The sequence below is a fragment of the Protopterus annectens genome, chromosome 2.part2, assembly GCF_019279795.1.
Source record: "Protopterus annectens isolate FY-2018-M chromosome 2.part2, PAN1.0, whole genome shotgun sequence".
Taxonomy (NCBI): domain Eukaryota; kingdom Metazoa; phylum Chordata; order Ceratodontiformes; family Protopteridae; genus Protopterus; species Protopterus annectens.
The window spans coordinates 331,568,640-331,583,767 of NC_056730.1; the positions used below are offsets into that span (position 1 = coordinate 331,568,640).

Below are 15,128 nucleotides of genomic sequence, written 5' to 3' on the forward strand. Positions count from 1 at the left end.
ACACACACACGTACATATATACATAAGCGTATGTATACATTTATAGATATATATCTATACATACACACACTTACTGGGAAGATCTAACTGGTACAACTGCCCTTTTTAGCAGTGGCCAAGTGGCTTAAGGAGAAACACCCCAGAAAAATATACATATATAAATAAAGATACATGGCAATTAGAACAGGTTTGACTATGCACAGGATTATATACACACAGTATTAAGGTTACCACATTACGAAGGTGGTGCAGGAGGGCAAAGCTAACCATAACCCTACACCTTATCTTTGAAAATCCCTTTCCATAATACTGCCACTAATCAAAGCAGCTGACACACACAAACACACACAAACACACACAAACACACACAAACACACACAAACACACACAAACACACACAAACACACACAAACACACACAAACACACACAAACACACACAAACACACACAAACACCATCTTACCTGCATGCAATTCAATGTTCAATTAATCTAAAAATCTTAAAATTCTGATGAACAAAACACTTGGCTACATTTCAGAGTAATTCATTCTGTCAACAAGCAACCCACACACACAAAATAGTGCACTCACCAAATAAATGAATGACCTGATTCTTATGATAACCTGTTAAATCTGATGCAGGCACTGCCTGTTCAAGTATCTCCAGCCTAGGAGAGGAAAATACATAAGAGAACATACAAAGGAATGACAACAGCAGAGTCTGAATTACCGCTATGAAATGCAATTAAGAAAAAGTAAAGGGCTTAAGAAATTACCAGTAAGACTTCACTCCAGGATGACAAATGGGATAATTTAACATCCTGCCTACTCCTATGTTCAGTATGCATATTAACAAATATAGTGTGTGTGTATATATTAATTACTTACACAGCTATATGTATGTGCACATGCAACTTATATACATGTGTACACACGGATTTTTCTTGATTTCACTATAAGCTATATGCAGTTCTTACACCACAATTAAAATAAAATTACTTAACCAAAAATTTCACAATAACAAGCAACACATTAATAATTTCATCTCCTAGACTGAACTACATTGTCAGTCTTGCATTTTTGTAGTCAAAAAAACATTCATCTCATCTCCTTTTGGACATCAGCTTATACTGTACTTCAAAATTACTTACTTTAGCAGAAATGATCTTTCTGCCTAGAGAGGTTTTTGACATTATCAACCTTTGTGATTTCCATCCATCTGCAGCACAATTTCTTTAGAAAATGCAAACCATCTAAAAACAGAGGAAAGATGATTAGTTAGGCTATGACAAAGGAGTATGAAATCACTACACCATGTAGTATCAAAACAGCAGACTAAACAGAAAAGACAAGTGTTATCCAAAAGCTAGAAATATACTCAAGGAAAAATTTTGCATGCAAACTACAATAACTCAGAAAACATACTCTGTAAGCAAAAAGAAAACATTTTGTGACAGGAATGTTAAATTCACCAAATTTACCAGAATATTTCACACTGTTATTCATGAAGCTCTTCAAAAAACCGTCAGGTCATATAGTACACAAGACCTACAAACTGTCTAAACTTGACTAAACAGTAATTACAGAGCAAAACTTGATAACATAAATTACTAAGAAGGGTCACTTACTCAAGACTACCGATCTTTGTTCCTAGCCTTTTCGCCTCTTATTAAACTTCCCTAAGGATACAACAGAGTCTCCATGAATGAAACTTTTCAACTTTCATGGTGAAAAACTGAAGTCATGGAAGAGGACTGTAAATTTAAATACAGTAAACTGGCAAAAGTCTTCACAAAAATAAAGATAGCCCCCACCCCAATGGCCTTAGTGAGTAATTTAGGGGAACTGTGTGATGACATGGGTTTGTACTATGGCCTATACATATAGTACCGCTCAGGAATTAAAAGCATGTTCCCATTCTAAGGTAGAGTAGATCATTAAATCAAAAGGACAGTGAAGCTTGCAGTAATATTTGCAGGGGGTGACTACTTTATTCATTTTTTTTTTTTTTTTTTTTTTAAAAGATAATGGAATGCTACTGACTGGTACGCACCTTAATGTATGATGGGAGGTTGTCCTAGTTTACGAGCTGGCAAATGTAATGGAACGGAAGTTACGATATCATGGGCTTGCCTGTATATGCTCCCTTCAGTTGAGGTAGGGTGGGGGTGCTGCCACATGAAAAGAGGATAATAAATAAGAGATGACTAATTAGAGGTTATTCGGACTGCTCCTAGGACACTGACTTGAAAACAGTATTTAATCCAAGACAGCAATTTTATGACATACTGGACAGCAGAAATTCCAAGAGAGTTATTCTCTCTGAAAAGTTGCAGAATTTTATTTTCTGCTCATCATTTGCACTGATGGTAGTGATAGCTCTTTTTAATGTTAGTGTAGTAGGAAGGTCATGTGTTCATTACTTGATTACTGCTGCATTACCTAAGCTACATGGGTTATATCCTGCCTAGCAGCTTCCAGAGCTTAACGGCACCTTACACAAGTCCTATCAGAAGTTTTTCTCCTCCTTGCTTTCCTCAAACATTCTAGGTCCCAAGGCCTTCAGAGCTTTCTTGCCACAAAAGAACACATCTCCTGCAGGCTTTTTGAGGATCAAGGTTCAGCTAGCATTTCTGCATAGCATGGCAGATAAGCTCTCTTTAAGGAGAAGACCTTCAATATTTCATTTTTATGCCCAAAACAGTACTTTTATAAAAGAACAGTGCCTTTTTAGCAAGGTTTTACCGTTTTCCGGACCACTGGAGTCAAGTGCAATTAAAACGCCTGGTTTATTTCAGAGAGAGAAAAAAAAGGAAACCAATCTGAGCACCTTCATCTTATAACATTAGAGTTCTTTAGACAGTGTGAAAGATTTAGCATTATACAACAACCCCCCATTAATATTCAAAAACGTGCACGCTGGTTGGTCAGCGTGCACGTTGTAAATCCGAGTTATAGTAATGGAAAAAGGTCCGGTCGCCCGGACTTTTTCCATTACTATAACTCTTAACAACATTGTCTCGCTCTGTAAAACGAGTTTAACATAGCGAGACAGCTTTAAAAAAGCAACAGAGATTCTCCGTTGCTTTTTTTAAAGCTGTCTCGCTATGTTAAACCCATTTAACATAGCAAAACAGTTTGTAAAAAGCAACAGAGATCTTGCTTTCTCCGTTGCTTTTTCAAAACTGTCTCGCTATGTTAAATGGGTTTAACATAGCGAGACAGCTTTAAAATAAGCAACAGAGATTCTCCGTTGCTTTTTTTAAAGCTGTCTCGCTATGTTAAACCCATTTAACATAGCGAAACACTTTGTAAAAAGCAACGGAGATCTTGCTTTCTCTGTTGCTTTTGCCCACAGCTCTGATGTACTGTGTAGGCATACGCATGCGCAGTACATCAGAACTGCCGCAGAATACCAGACCGCTGCGGAAGGGCAGCAAGGAGGCATTATACAATGCCATTATTTAAGAAAAGTAATTATTTTTTTTCTTTAATAATGTCATTGTATAATATCAATAACCCACTTCTGGGTGTGGGTAATGCTGGATTTACCCACGGTTGGCTTAGTTTGGCCACTCGGGTTTCGCCCTCGTGACCAAACTACACCACACACCCAGGCGTGGGTTATTGCTATATTCTTCCGCTTTTTAAATGGTTCATATTAACATAACGTAAACAAATATTTCAGTCATGAAACTCTCACTTTTCACAACGTCCGTAAAATGGAGGTATACGTTACATATTACAGGTGTTTAATTAAAAGGATACTTGCGTAATACAAAATTATAATATAAAGAAAGATGTTTTTATATATTCATTCATGAATTTAAAAATATGCCTTCTTTGTTTGTGAATAAAACAGGCATTATAATTGCACTTGACTCCAGCAGTTTGCTTGCTCTTGCTTTTGGATGTTTCGAGACATTTCTGTCAGCTGAACTACTGTGGTTCTTTTTGTCATTTGTGTAAAACTTGTTTGACAAGTTTATAGACAGATTATCAATAAAAAATCAAGTAAATTACCTTTTAGGTGCTGGGGCAAGTGTGTTTTGTGCTTTTTTTACTGTATTATTTTTGTGAATACACTACTTTTGATACTTGCCTTTTATAGACTACTGCTGGTATCACAGCAGACTTTCAGGCTTCTTTCTCAACTTAACCATGAACAGCAGAAAAGAATATAAAGCCACAGTCCACCAGGCTAAAAACAAATGTGATTTATTTAGTGTTAGCGCTTTTAGGTACAAACCCTTCCTCAAACATAAACCACACAATGTAAAGCCGAGTTTAAATACAAAAGCATATGCAAATAATAAAAGCAACCAATTAAATACAGAAGTACTAAAATTTCTGAATGAAAGGCCTACGCTTACTTAAAACAGGCTTTAAAAGTACCATGCCGATAAGCCCTGGATACCTATTCACCCCTAGTTCAATTATCCACCTAGTCTCACAATACTCAGTATTACTAGTAATGTCACCCTTTTTCCCTCCCAAATTCACCAGTTGCAATGCCAAAAACAGAAAATGACATCCTGGATATCTTTCTATATGTTGTGAAAGTGCGTTACATTTATCCTTAAGCCTGACTGCCAAGTACCTCAATATTCTGTCCTTAAATCTACAATTTGGTCTTCCCCACATAGAAGGAAGAACAATCTACACAAGTAGCTAGATGTACTATATTCTGGGAAAGGCAAGTAGCCTGAAATCTCAAGGTATATTCCCTCCATGTAGTGGGGTGAACAAACGTACAAGATCTATTAATATATTTTCATCTGCTTCAAAATTTTTATTTCTTATATATGAAATGTGGGCTACCCCCCACCAGTTCCTTCAGAGAATCATCCGTTTGTAAAATTCTCCAATTCTCTCTAATGATGTCTTGCACCCACCCGATATCACTGCTATAGGTTAACTGTAATGGAACTTTACTTCTTACACTATTATCATACCATTTACTCCGTTTATTGTACATATGCCTATTTGATATGTCTTGGAGAACCAAGGTGCACTCTTGGTGCCCCTGGCTGGAGCCCACAATTTCACTCATTACCCCTTTTAACTCCATAGGTTTATATCTCCTAGTTAGCAGCCTATTAGTAAGTCACTAATTCTTCCTGTAGGATTTCCTTATCAGTACATAACCTCGACAGTCGTAAGGACTGTCCTTTCACTATGTTACGAAAAACAAAGCCTGGATGCATACTATCTTTAGCTAAGAGTCCATTTTTCCAGCAGGCTTTTCTAAACACTTTGGTGTTAAACACTCTATGCCCACTTTGCTCTACCTTTATGTCCAAGAAATCAATCTCCTTGTAAGCGGAATTAACTAAATCGTAAAAAAACTAGTAGTGCCTTCCAGACATCTGACAAAGTCCAGCAAGGTTTCATGAGTGCCTACCCATAAAATAAACACATCGTCTACAAAACGAGTGTAAAAAGCCAGTTGCCGTTTCCACTGGTGTGCAGCCTCAAAAATAATCTCTCTCTCCCACTGAGCAAGTACCAAACTGGCGTAAGAGTTTGCACAGGGGGGTCCGCATAGCGATCCCCCATTTCTGCCAAAAGTACTGCCCTTCAAAGAGAAAGACATTCTATTCCAAGACAAGCTCCAAGAGGCTGATAACCTGCTGTATATCATGCCCATTAAAATGTACACTTTTCAAGTAATAACTTAACTGCTCCTAAGCCATATACATTGGGTATAATTGTGAATAAATCACGTACAATGTCACTAGTAAAAATTTCTCATCATAAACAGAAGTTTCTAAAAACTCATATAAATCTGTCAAAAAATGGGCACTGTCTCAGAATCTTAGGTACTTGTCTCACAATCGATTTCACCCTATATTCAACCCACATGGAGCAATATTCAGTGACCCACCCCCTCACCGAAACTATGGGCCTAAGGGGTGGGTCAAGCAAACATTTATGTACCTTCGGCAGCACCTTAAGAAACAGGTACTGTTGGGTGTTCAACAATAATGAAATTATATACATTATCTGTGATAATACCCATCTCCTTCAAATTACTCCTTGCTCCTTTAACATGAGAGAATGCGGTTAATGGTCAATCCATCAATCTTTACATAGGCAACATTAGTAGTAAGCATAAGTTCTATTTTGGCCATATAGAATACAGTGTTCATTAAGACAACAGCAGCTCCTTTATCTGCTGGGCGCACTGTTAAATATTTATTTCCTTGTATTTCCTTATGTAGTGACTTAATTCAATATGTAGTGTTCACTTTTAAACTTAATCTCAATCTCTTGCTGCATTTTCTCTATGGAGTTTACCAGTACCTATGAGGAAGAAAAAGGAGAAAAGGTTGGAACAGCAAGGAGAGGAGATGGCGAAGAGATCATACAGCAGGGACAGGAATGGAGGAAGGTCTCTGTGCGACTTCAGGTACTGATCGTTTGGTTTTAATCTTTCTAGTATTGAGCTTTCTGATATAAAGAAATGACTATTGAGTCGAGGACTCAATTTTGTACCAGCAGTCAAATAAGTCTTTACTGATGTTATAATTGAATTGGAACAATTTGGTAGAAATTTACGGCTTAAGAAACTTCTTGGTGATAGTGACCTAGCTATCTCCTCTCATGGTGCTTTAAGTAAACCTATTTGTTTATACCTAATTATGACTCAACAGTTGATGAGTTCATTAGGACATGTGAGCAACAAATACGCGAAAAGGAGCACTATAAACATAGTGATTGTTTTTATAATTTGTCATATGAAGAAAGACAAGCCCTTAAGGAAATACAAGAAAATAAATATTTAACAGTGCACCCAGCAGATAAAGGAGGGACCGTTGTCTTAATGGACATACTGTTCTATATGAACAAAATAGAACTTATGCTTACTACTAATGTTGCCTTTGTAAAGATTGACGGACTGACCATTAACCACAATGTCTGTCATGTTAAAGGAGCAATGAGTAATTTGAAGGAGATGGGTATTATCACAGATGACATATATATATATATATATATATATATATATATATAAATTTCATTATTGTTGAACACCTGACAGTACCCGTTTTTAAGGCGCTGTCAAAGATGCATAAATGTTAGCTTGATCCACCCCTTAGGCCCATAGTTTCGGGCAGGGAGTGGGTCAATGAATATTGCTCCATGTGGGTTGAATATAGGATGAAATCAATTGAGAGACAAGTACCTAGGATTTTGAGAGACAGTGTCCATTTTTTGACAGATTTATATGAGTTTTTAGAAACTTGTGTTCATGATAAGAACTTTTTACTAGTGACACTGGATGTACATGATTTATTCCCGGTTATACCCAATGTATATGGCTTAGGAGCAGTTAAGAAGTTATTACTTGAAAAGTGTACATTTTAATGGGCATGATATACAGCAGGTTATCAGCCTCTTGGAGATTGTCTTGGAACAGAATGTCTCTCTCTTTGAAGGGCAGTACTTTTGGCAGAAATGGGGGGCCGCAATGGGGGACCCCCTGTGTGAACTCTTATGCCAATTTGGTACTTGCTCAGTGGGAGAAAAAGGTTATTTTTGAGGCTGCACACCAATGGAAACAGCAACTGGCTTTTTACACTCGTTTTGTAGACTATGTGTTTATTTTATGGGCAGGCACTCATGAAACCTTGCTGGACTTTGTCAGATGTCTGGAAGGCACTACTAGTTTTTTACGATTTACAGTCAATTCCCCTTACAAGGAGATAGAGCGAAGTGGGCATAGAGTGTTTAACACCAAAGTGTTCAGAAAAGCCTGCTGGAAAAATGGACTCTTAGCTAATGACAGTACGTATCCAGGCTTTGTTTTTCGTAACATAGTGAAAGGACAGTCCTTACGACTGACGAGGTTATGTACTGATGATAAACCCTACAGGAAGAATTAGTGACTTTTACTAACAGTCTGCTACCTAGTGGATATACGCCTATGGAGTTAAAAGGGATAATGGGTGATGTCGTGGGCAGCAAGGACACCAAGAGTGCACCTTGGTTCTCCAATCAAGGCATATCAAACAGGCATAATATGTACAATAAACGGAGTAAATGGTATGATAACAGTGTAAGAAGTAAAGTGCCCCTACAGTTAACCTACAGCAGTGATATCAGGCGGGTGCAAGACATCATTAGAGAGAACTGGAGAATTTTACAAACAGATGATTCTCTGAAGGAACTGGTGGTGGGTAGCCCACATTTCATATACAAGAGAAATAAAAATTTGAAGCAGATCCTTTGTGATAAACCCCATAGGGATGAGAGACAAAAGGAGAAGGTTGGAATGTTTCCATGTCAAAGATGTAAAGCCTGCAAATATATTAACAGATCTTGTGCATTTGTTCACCCCACTACACAGAGGAAATCTACCCTGAGAGTTCTGGCTACTTGCCTGTCCCAGAATATAATATATCTAGCTACTTGTGTAGACTGTTCTTCCTTCTATGTGGGGAAGACAAATTGTAGATTTAAGGACAGAATATTGAAATACTTATCAGCCATCAGGCTTAAAGACAAATGTAACGCACTTTCCCAACATATAGAAAGATATCCAGGACGTCATTTTCTGTTTTTGGCATTGCAATAGGTTAATTTGGGAGGGAGAAAGGGCGACATTACTAGTAATACTGAGTACTGTGAGACTAGGTGGATAATTGAACTAGGTGTGAATAGTTATCCAGGGCTTAATGGCATGGTACCTTTAAAGCCTGTTTTAAGTAGGCGTACGCCTTTCATTCAGAAATTTTAGTACTTCTAACTTTTAGTACTTCTGTATTTAATTGATTGAATGATTGCTTTTATTATTTGCATAAGCTTTTGTATTTAAACTCAGCTTTACGTTGTGCGGTTTGTGTCAGAGGAAAGGTTTGTACCTGAAAGCGCTAACACTCAATAAATCGCATTTGTTTTTAGCCTGGTGGACACTGGTTTTATATTCTTTTCTACTGTTGTTGATTTTTAAACCACAGACCTTTGCTACCAACTCCTGGTTTGCTTTTGAGCTTAACCATGAAGCCTTACCATTTTCTTGGTTCTTCCTTCTTTCAGACACGAGGAAATTTTCTAGACGGTCTTTGCCATTTCAACAGGCTGCTTTCTTGCCTCAGCAGCAGAGACACTCTGCAGTGGCCATTTAAGGTTCTTTACAGACGCCTCATCATCTTCTTCCCTGGTTCCACATCTTCTGCAGCTGTTGGAGTGTCCCCTGCAGGCATGGGAGAACCACTCCTGTCCGTCTCAGAGGACAGAGTAGGAAATGTTTCTGATCCTGGTCAGATTAAGATGCCTACTCCCCAGGGTGATGTACCAGTCATAAGCTCATCTGCCTCTGTGGAGTTTCTGGTTTAAAAGCAGCAAAAAATTAAACATTTATCTCCCCCTGTTTCTGTTCCCCATGACAGGGAAGATTTACTGGGCTTAGTTCACTGCTTTATTCAGGCTCTTGGCCCTTTACATTCTGGTTTTACCGGTAAAAGAAAAAATCTTAAGTTTCAGATCATTCCTACTATGATAAACAGGGAACAGAATTTCAGGGAACTCTTCCAGTCATTTCCCCACAGACATCAGATTCTATTTCTGAAGAGATTTTTTTTTTCCATTTTTCCTTTGGAAGAATTTTCCTTTTCTGAAACCATTCCTAGAATAGATTAATATTTTTCAGGGGGAGCAAAATGTCATTCCAAGTTTTTTCAAAAATTATTCAAATTTATTACAACTGGAATTTCTACAGCCATTCCTCCTGTGCTGCCAGCTTTGTGGGATCTTTTTATTACAGCCTAAAACATATCAGAAAACCAGCATGCAAATCCAAAAGGCAGATAGACTGTAAGAGGTTCCTCCTCTTATAAAATACTCATTTCATCTCCCAGCACTGACCCTACAGTGATTCCTTAGTCAAATAATTCTGCAGCTAAACATCCAGTAAATGCTAATCCCTCCTCCACTGACAAGGTTGGAAAAGTTTTTGACATATTTGGAAAAACAGTATATTCTTACACCATGCGTATTTTTAGCATACCTTAATGAGAAGCTCCCATGTTAAAAGCTTTTCCTTGCTTCTTTTGAAAAATGAGAACATGACTGCCATTTTTCCTTCTTTTAGTAACTCTTCACTAAAAGTTAATGACTCAGCTGATGCTTCTTCTACAGCAACAGCTACTGGATCTATTACGACAAAACTTGGTTATGTTCTTTAAATGTGCCTGAATGTGTAACAGCTTAAATTTAGAACTTTTCCCTTGACAGGAAAGTTGTATTCAGGTCATCTGCTGCCGACATCCTTGGAGGAAAGAATTATATGACGAGAGGAAAACTGATTCAAGGGGTGACTTTTTTAACCTTCTTTCCTTCTCCATCTTTCTTAAATGTTTCATCTTTATTTCAGGATCTTTTAATAAAAGCAAATTAAGCAGACTCGGCAATATTCAAGCAAGCAAAGGTCAGAGGACACCCCTACAAGTATGACTGACCATCTAAAAATCCAATCTCTCACCCTGGCAATCATTAATTCTTTCCCTACTACAGGATCTCCATTTCTCTCTCTGGCAGCAGTCCATTAGGGTTCTGATGGCTGTGAGAGTCCCTAACTCCTTTTCAGGGATTCACTTGACATAAATCAGCCAGATCAAACTTCTTTATTGTACTCAGTCTATCAATATCTACTACCTCTAAAGTTAATAGAGCTTGTCCCTCTTACGCTTGTAGGGAATGTGTTTTATTTAAGGATGTTTCTAGATCAAAGAAAGAAACTTCAGAGAGACCGGTCCTCAAGCTTTCCTTTCTTAACTAGTTTGTGGAATTTCCAAATGTCAAAAATCTACTCCTTTTAAAACCAATTACCTCTCATTTCCCCTTTTAGTTTTTTTTTTTTGTAACCAAAGATTTAAAATATCACATTCGTATAAGCTACAGTTTTTCAACAATTTTTATATGGTTTTCAGCGTCTGGATTACACTTTGTGAACACGACTTGAGTGTTGGCTCTAGTGACAGCCTAATGCAAGGTATTCACTTTTTGCTTATTTAGATAGATTGCTTATCATTGCAAAGTCCGTTTCAAAAAAGTGTTAGAAATCCTTCACTTGGGTAAGAGATCACCATCACAGACTGGGTTTTCATGAGAATATTCAAAATTATTGCATTATTCCATCCCACACAATGCTACTCCTTGGATACCTCCTGGATACTTCCACTCAAACTGCTTTTTGTCCACAGGATAAACTCAATTTGTAGATGTATTATGAGTTTTTCCACTCAGTCTAGCACATCTGAAAAAGAACTTAAAGATTTTAGGTTTCATGGCATCTGTGATTCTCATGATTCTAGCTACATTTCACATAAATACAAAAATAAAAAATGTATGATGTCTAAAATCTGTTTGGTCCTAACATCAACAACACCTGATCTTCCTAATTTCAGTTTGGGGACCAACAAAAAATGAATTGTTTTTGATGGAGAGACCACTTTTATCCAAATCCAAGTCTCCCATGCTATGTTACAACTAATGCCACAGGGTCTGCTTGGAGGGCTGCCTCTTGGGAGGTTAAAAAAAGTGTAGGGCCTTTGGAATGAAAAATACAGACCAAACACTTGCATCAAATAGTTAGTTGTTGGCAGTAATAAATGCACTCAACTCTGTCAATCATTTAAATAGATTCCAGTTATACCCAACTATCATCTGTGTACTTATAAATGTTTTAAAGTTTAAGTTCTTCTCCCAGGGTCTCCTATAAAAAGGGGTCTTGCATATCCCAGTTATACAACACAGGTAAACAAATGCAGTCAAAGCAAATCAATAAATAATGTGATCCTTTGGACCTCTAGAAATGATCACAGACTAAGCACATTGACGTGGTACATTAAAAAATGGCATTTCCATATCTCATACTATGTGAACATTAGCCATAGCAACCTGGGATAATAGCAATTATCAACAACTGCACTCTACAGGAGTCTAACTTTCAATCAGAGCAAAACCTTTGTGACAGATGAGCTGAGAAGGAACATGAAAGACCTTCATGGAAACAGAATGGGGTGGGTCTTCCAGGATTTGATCCAGTGGTGGGGAATAGATCAAATAGGTAAGTTTTCCTCCATTCACAAACACCTGGCAAAATTTGTTCCAGGATTCCTTGCAAGCAGCCTGAAAACAGATATATTCTCTTTCTTGAAGGGGCAATTTCTTGCATGCTTTTCTACCCCTTACACTGATATTCAGGGTCATTATGAAGATTCAGAAGAGCTTTTTTCGATCTTTGTGGTGACTCCCTTCTGATCCAGAAAACAGTGGTTCCTTTCTTTTGGAAATGGAAAAGGGCAATTACCACAAACTTCTTCAGAGACTACACCTGGTCAAACAACACAGGAGCTGTTTGATAGTCCCCCAGCTTCAAACATTGTAACAGGCTTCCTAGATGACAAAATGTTAATACCTTCTACCCCCCCCCCCCGAGAACATGCAGCAGGTATTATTGGAGTCAAAGACACCTGCTAAGAGAAAATTATATGTATTAGCTCATGCACAATATTTTCTAGTTGATCCCACTTAGACTCCATTATGGTTAGCATTTCCTCTGGTTCTAAAATATTTGTCTGAGTTTTTATCCTCTGGGCTTTTCTATTCCTGTATTTAGGTTCGGCAGTATGCCATCTCGGCATGGCTGCCAATGGATCCTCCTCTTTCAATGTACTCTCATGTCAAAATGTTTTTAAAAGGAATCTGTCCACTTAAAAAAACAGACTGGGAATTTAATTTTGTTTTGAAAAAATATACACATCTTTTGTTCCATTTGATCCGGCTATTCAGGTTGATAGGAAATTTTTATCATGGAAACAATGTTGCCAACTGCTCCATCTGCAATAGGAATAGCGGAGTTGTTAGCTCTTACAGTTGGTCAACCTTCTCGTTTTCCTGAAGGACAGTGTTTCCTCGAGAATGACATTTTCATTTATGCCTAGAATAGTATCAGAGTCAACTGAGTCCAGCAGCTATCAATCTCCCTTGTCTTCTTTCCAGAATGTATAATGAGGGAGAATTGATACTTCTTACCCAGGATGTCTACATACAACGCTGATACTATCTTCACAGAACAAAAACCTTCAGAAATTACATCCAGTTACTTATGAAATAAAAAAAAAAAAAAAAAAAAAAAACAAATTCGAACCACCAGTATTAAAAACAGGCACTTTCCAAATGGTTTTCACATGCTATTGCCTTGTTATTCCCACCATAACAGGTCAATTCCAGGCAGGATCAAGGCACACTGTACTAGGGCTTTTACCCTTTCCAAAGTGCCATTGAATAAGCAGACAGTACAAGAATTCTGAAGGTAGCATCTTGGTCTTGGTCCTCTTTGCATGCTTTTACAAAGCACATTCTTTTTCCAGATCTAGAGCAGGCTTTGCTAAGACCATTCTCCAAGGCTTCCTGGACCTTCGTACTTCCTCTAACCTTTCTTTCTAAGCTTTGGTATTCTATCCATAGAGCTCTGGCTACTACAGCAGTAATCAAATGATGAATATACGGCAAGTTTACTTACATAACTGTACTAACAATACAAGTTTGAATGATTGTTGCTGCAGTAGCCCCCCCCTTTTTTTATATGGCTTGTGTATCCCAGGGTGAGGAACTGGATTCCCTTTACCATGCACTGACCTCTTTCTGGCTTCTATCTTCCCTTTTTCAGTTGGCATGGAAGCTCTCAAGAGCTTGGGGCCAGACTGATGTTTTTCTCCTTGTTTTGCTCGAGCTTCCAATGGTCTGGGCAAGTGGAATGTGCTCTTAAGCTTTGGAAGCAGACTGGCTGTTAAATCCTAGGCAGGATATAACCCATACAGGGATTCAGATTCAGGCTACTAAGCAGTGAGACATTTCCCTGCAGTACATCCAGTTGGGGAAGCATGGCTGAAAGGACATTCACCTGCAGACATACAGCTGCTGCAAATTCCCTGTAGACAAAGACAACCATGCAATGCCAAGCCCACAGCTTCAACAATCTAATGCACAGGGGAAATAATGTCCATTGCCCATAAGAGACACAGAGGCAGCCAATAATATGACAGGCATTAGCAGCAGGCCACCCAGTTGGCTTGTTAGTGACAGTACAAATGCAGTGCACAATGGGTCGTACCTATACTGGTGTGTGTGTGTGTGCACTATAACCCCTACAGTCTGCAGAACCATTACCCAAGAAACACTAAAGCATAACTGAGACTACAGAAGCATGCAGGTTTTCCTCTAATGTTGTACACTTCTACATGTTGTACTCACATAAGCATGTACCCAGCACAACTCACATTGCTTCACCTGATGAATGCAATTATTTGTTAAAGCTCTGGGCACGGTGCTGTGTCCTTACATTTAAAGACAAGAAATTTACAGCAGTCAATGTCACTTCAGCCATGAGTCTCCAACCAAATGTACTGCAGGGAAATGCCTCACTGACTAGGAACTTGACTCCCCCCCCCCTCCCCCATATAGCTTAGACTACTGCAGCAGTGATGATTCAAACATCTTCCATTATGGTAAGATTACTTACACAACTGTAATTTATTTTTATACGGCTACAAATGAGAATGAGTTCAACTTCCAAGACAATACTGGATGATCAGTGGTCAAATATTTCACACATTTTATCAAAAGTTAAACATGTTATGTAATGATGTATTATGTTAAAAGACCTCCAGATGGTGTTACTACACACAATAAGGGGCTTCACCAAGTGTCAGAAGGACTGGATTGCTCCATGTTTATCGCATACATTTTGCACATGGTAGTATTTAACTAAATTAAACAAAGTTTAGAATAAAGGAATTTTCATTACAAAGGTGCAACGGAGGAGATGAAAAATGCCCCAGCACTAGACTGTATAAAGGTCAGAAGGCCAAGAATTTGACTGCTGGTTAGCTGGGGGTAGAGGGTGTTCATGATTACAATAAATGGTTTGTATTGTAAACTGCTGATAAAATTGATTACAATAAATCTATATATACATCTATAGATATATATATAAATATATATGTGTAATATATAAAATATATTTATATATATATCTATATCTCTCTCTCTCTCTATATATATATATATATATATATATATATATATATATAAATATAAATACATATATAAATATCAATATAT

General features: G+C 37.8%; 1 protein-coding gene across 1 annotated transcript in view; it reads right to left on the bottom strand.

The window, feature by feature from the left end:
- RAD17 (RAD17 checkpoint clamp loader component) overlaps window positions 1-15,128 on the bottom strand; it is a 1,292,309-nt gene that overhangs the window by 1,232,575 nt on the left and 44,606 nt on the right. Inside the window, exon 2 of the mRNA XM_044063883.1 lies at window positions 1,151-1,252. Coding sequence (XP_043919818.1) covers window positions 1,151-1,192 — 42 coding nt within the window. The 5' untranslated portion in view covers window positions 1,193-1,252. The remainder of the gene's footprint in view (window positions 1-1,150; window positions 1,253-15,128) is intronic.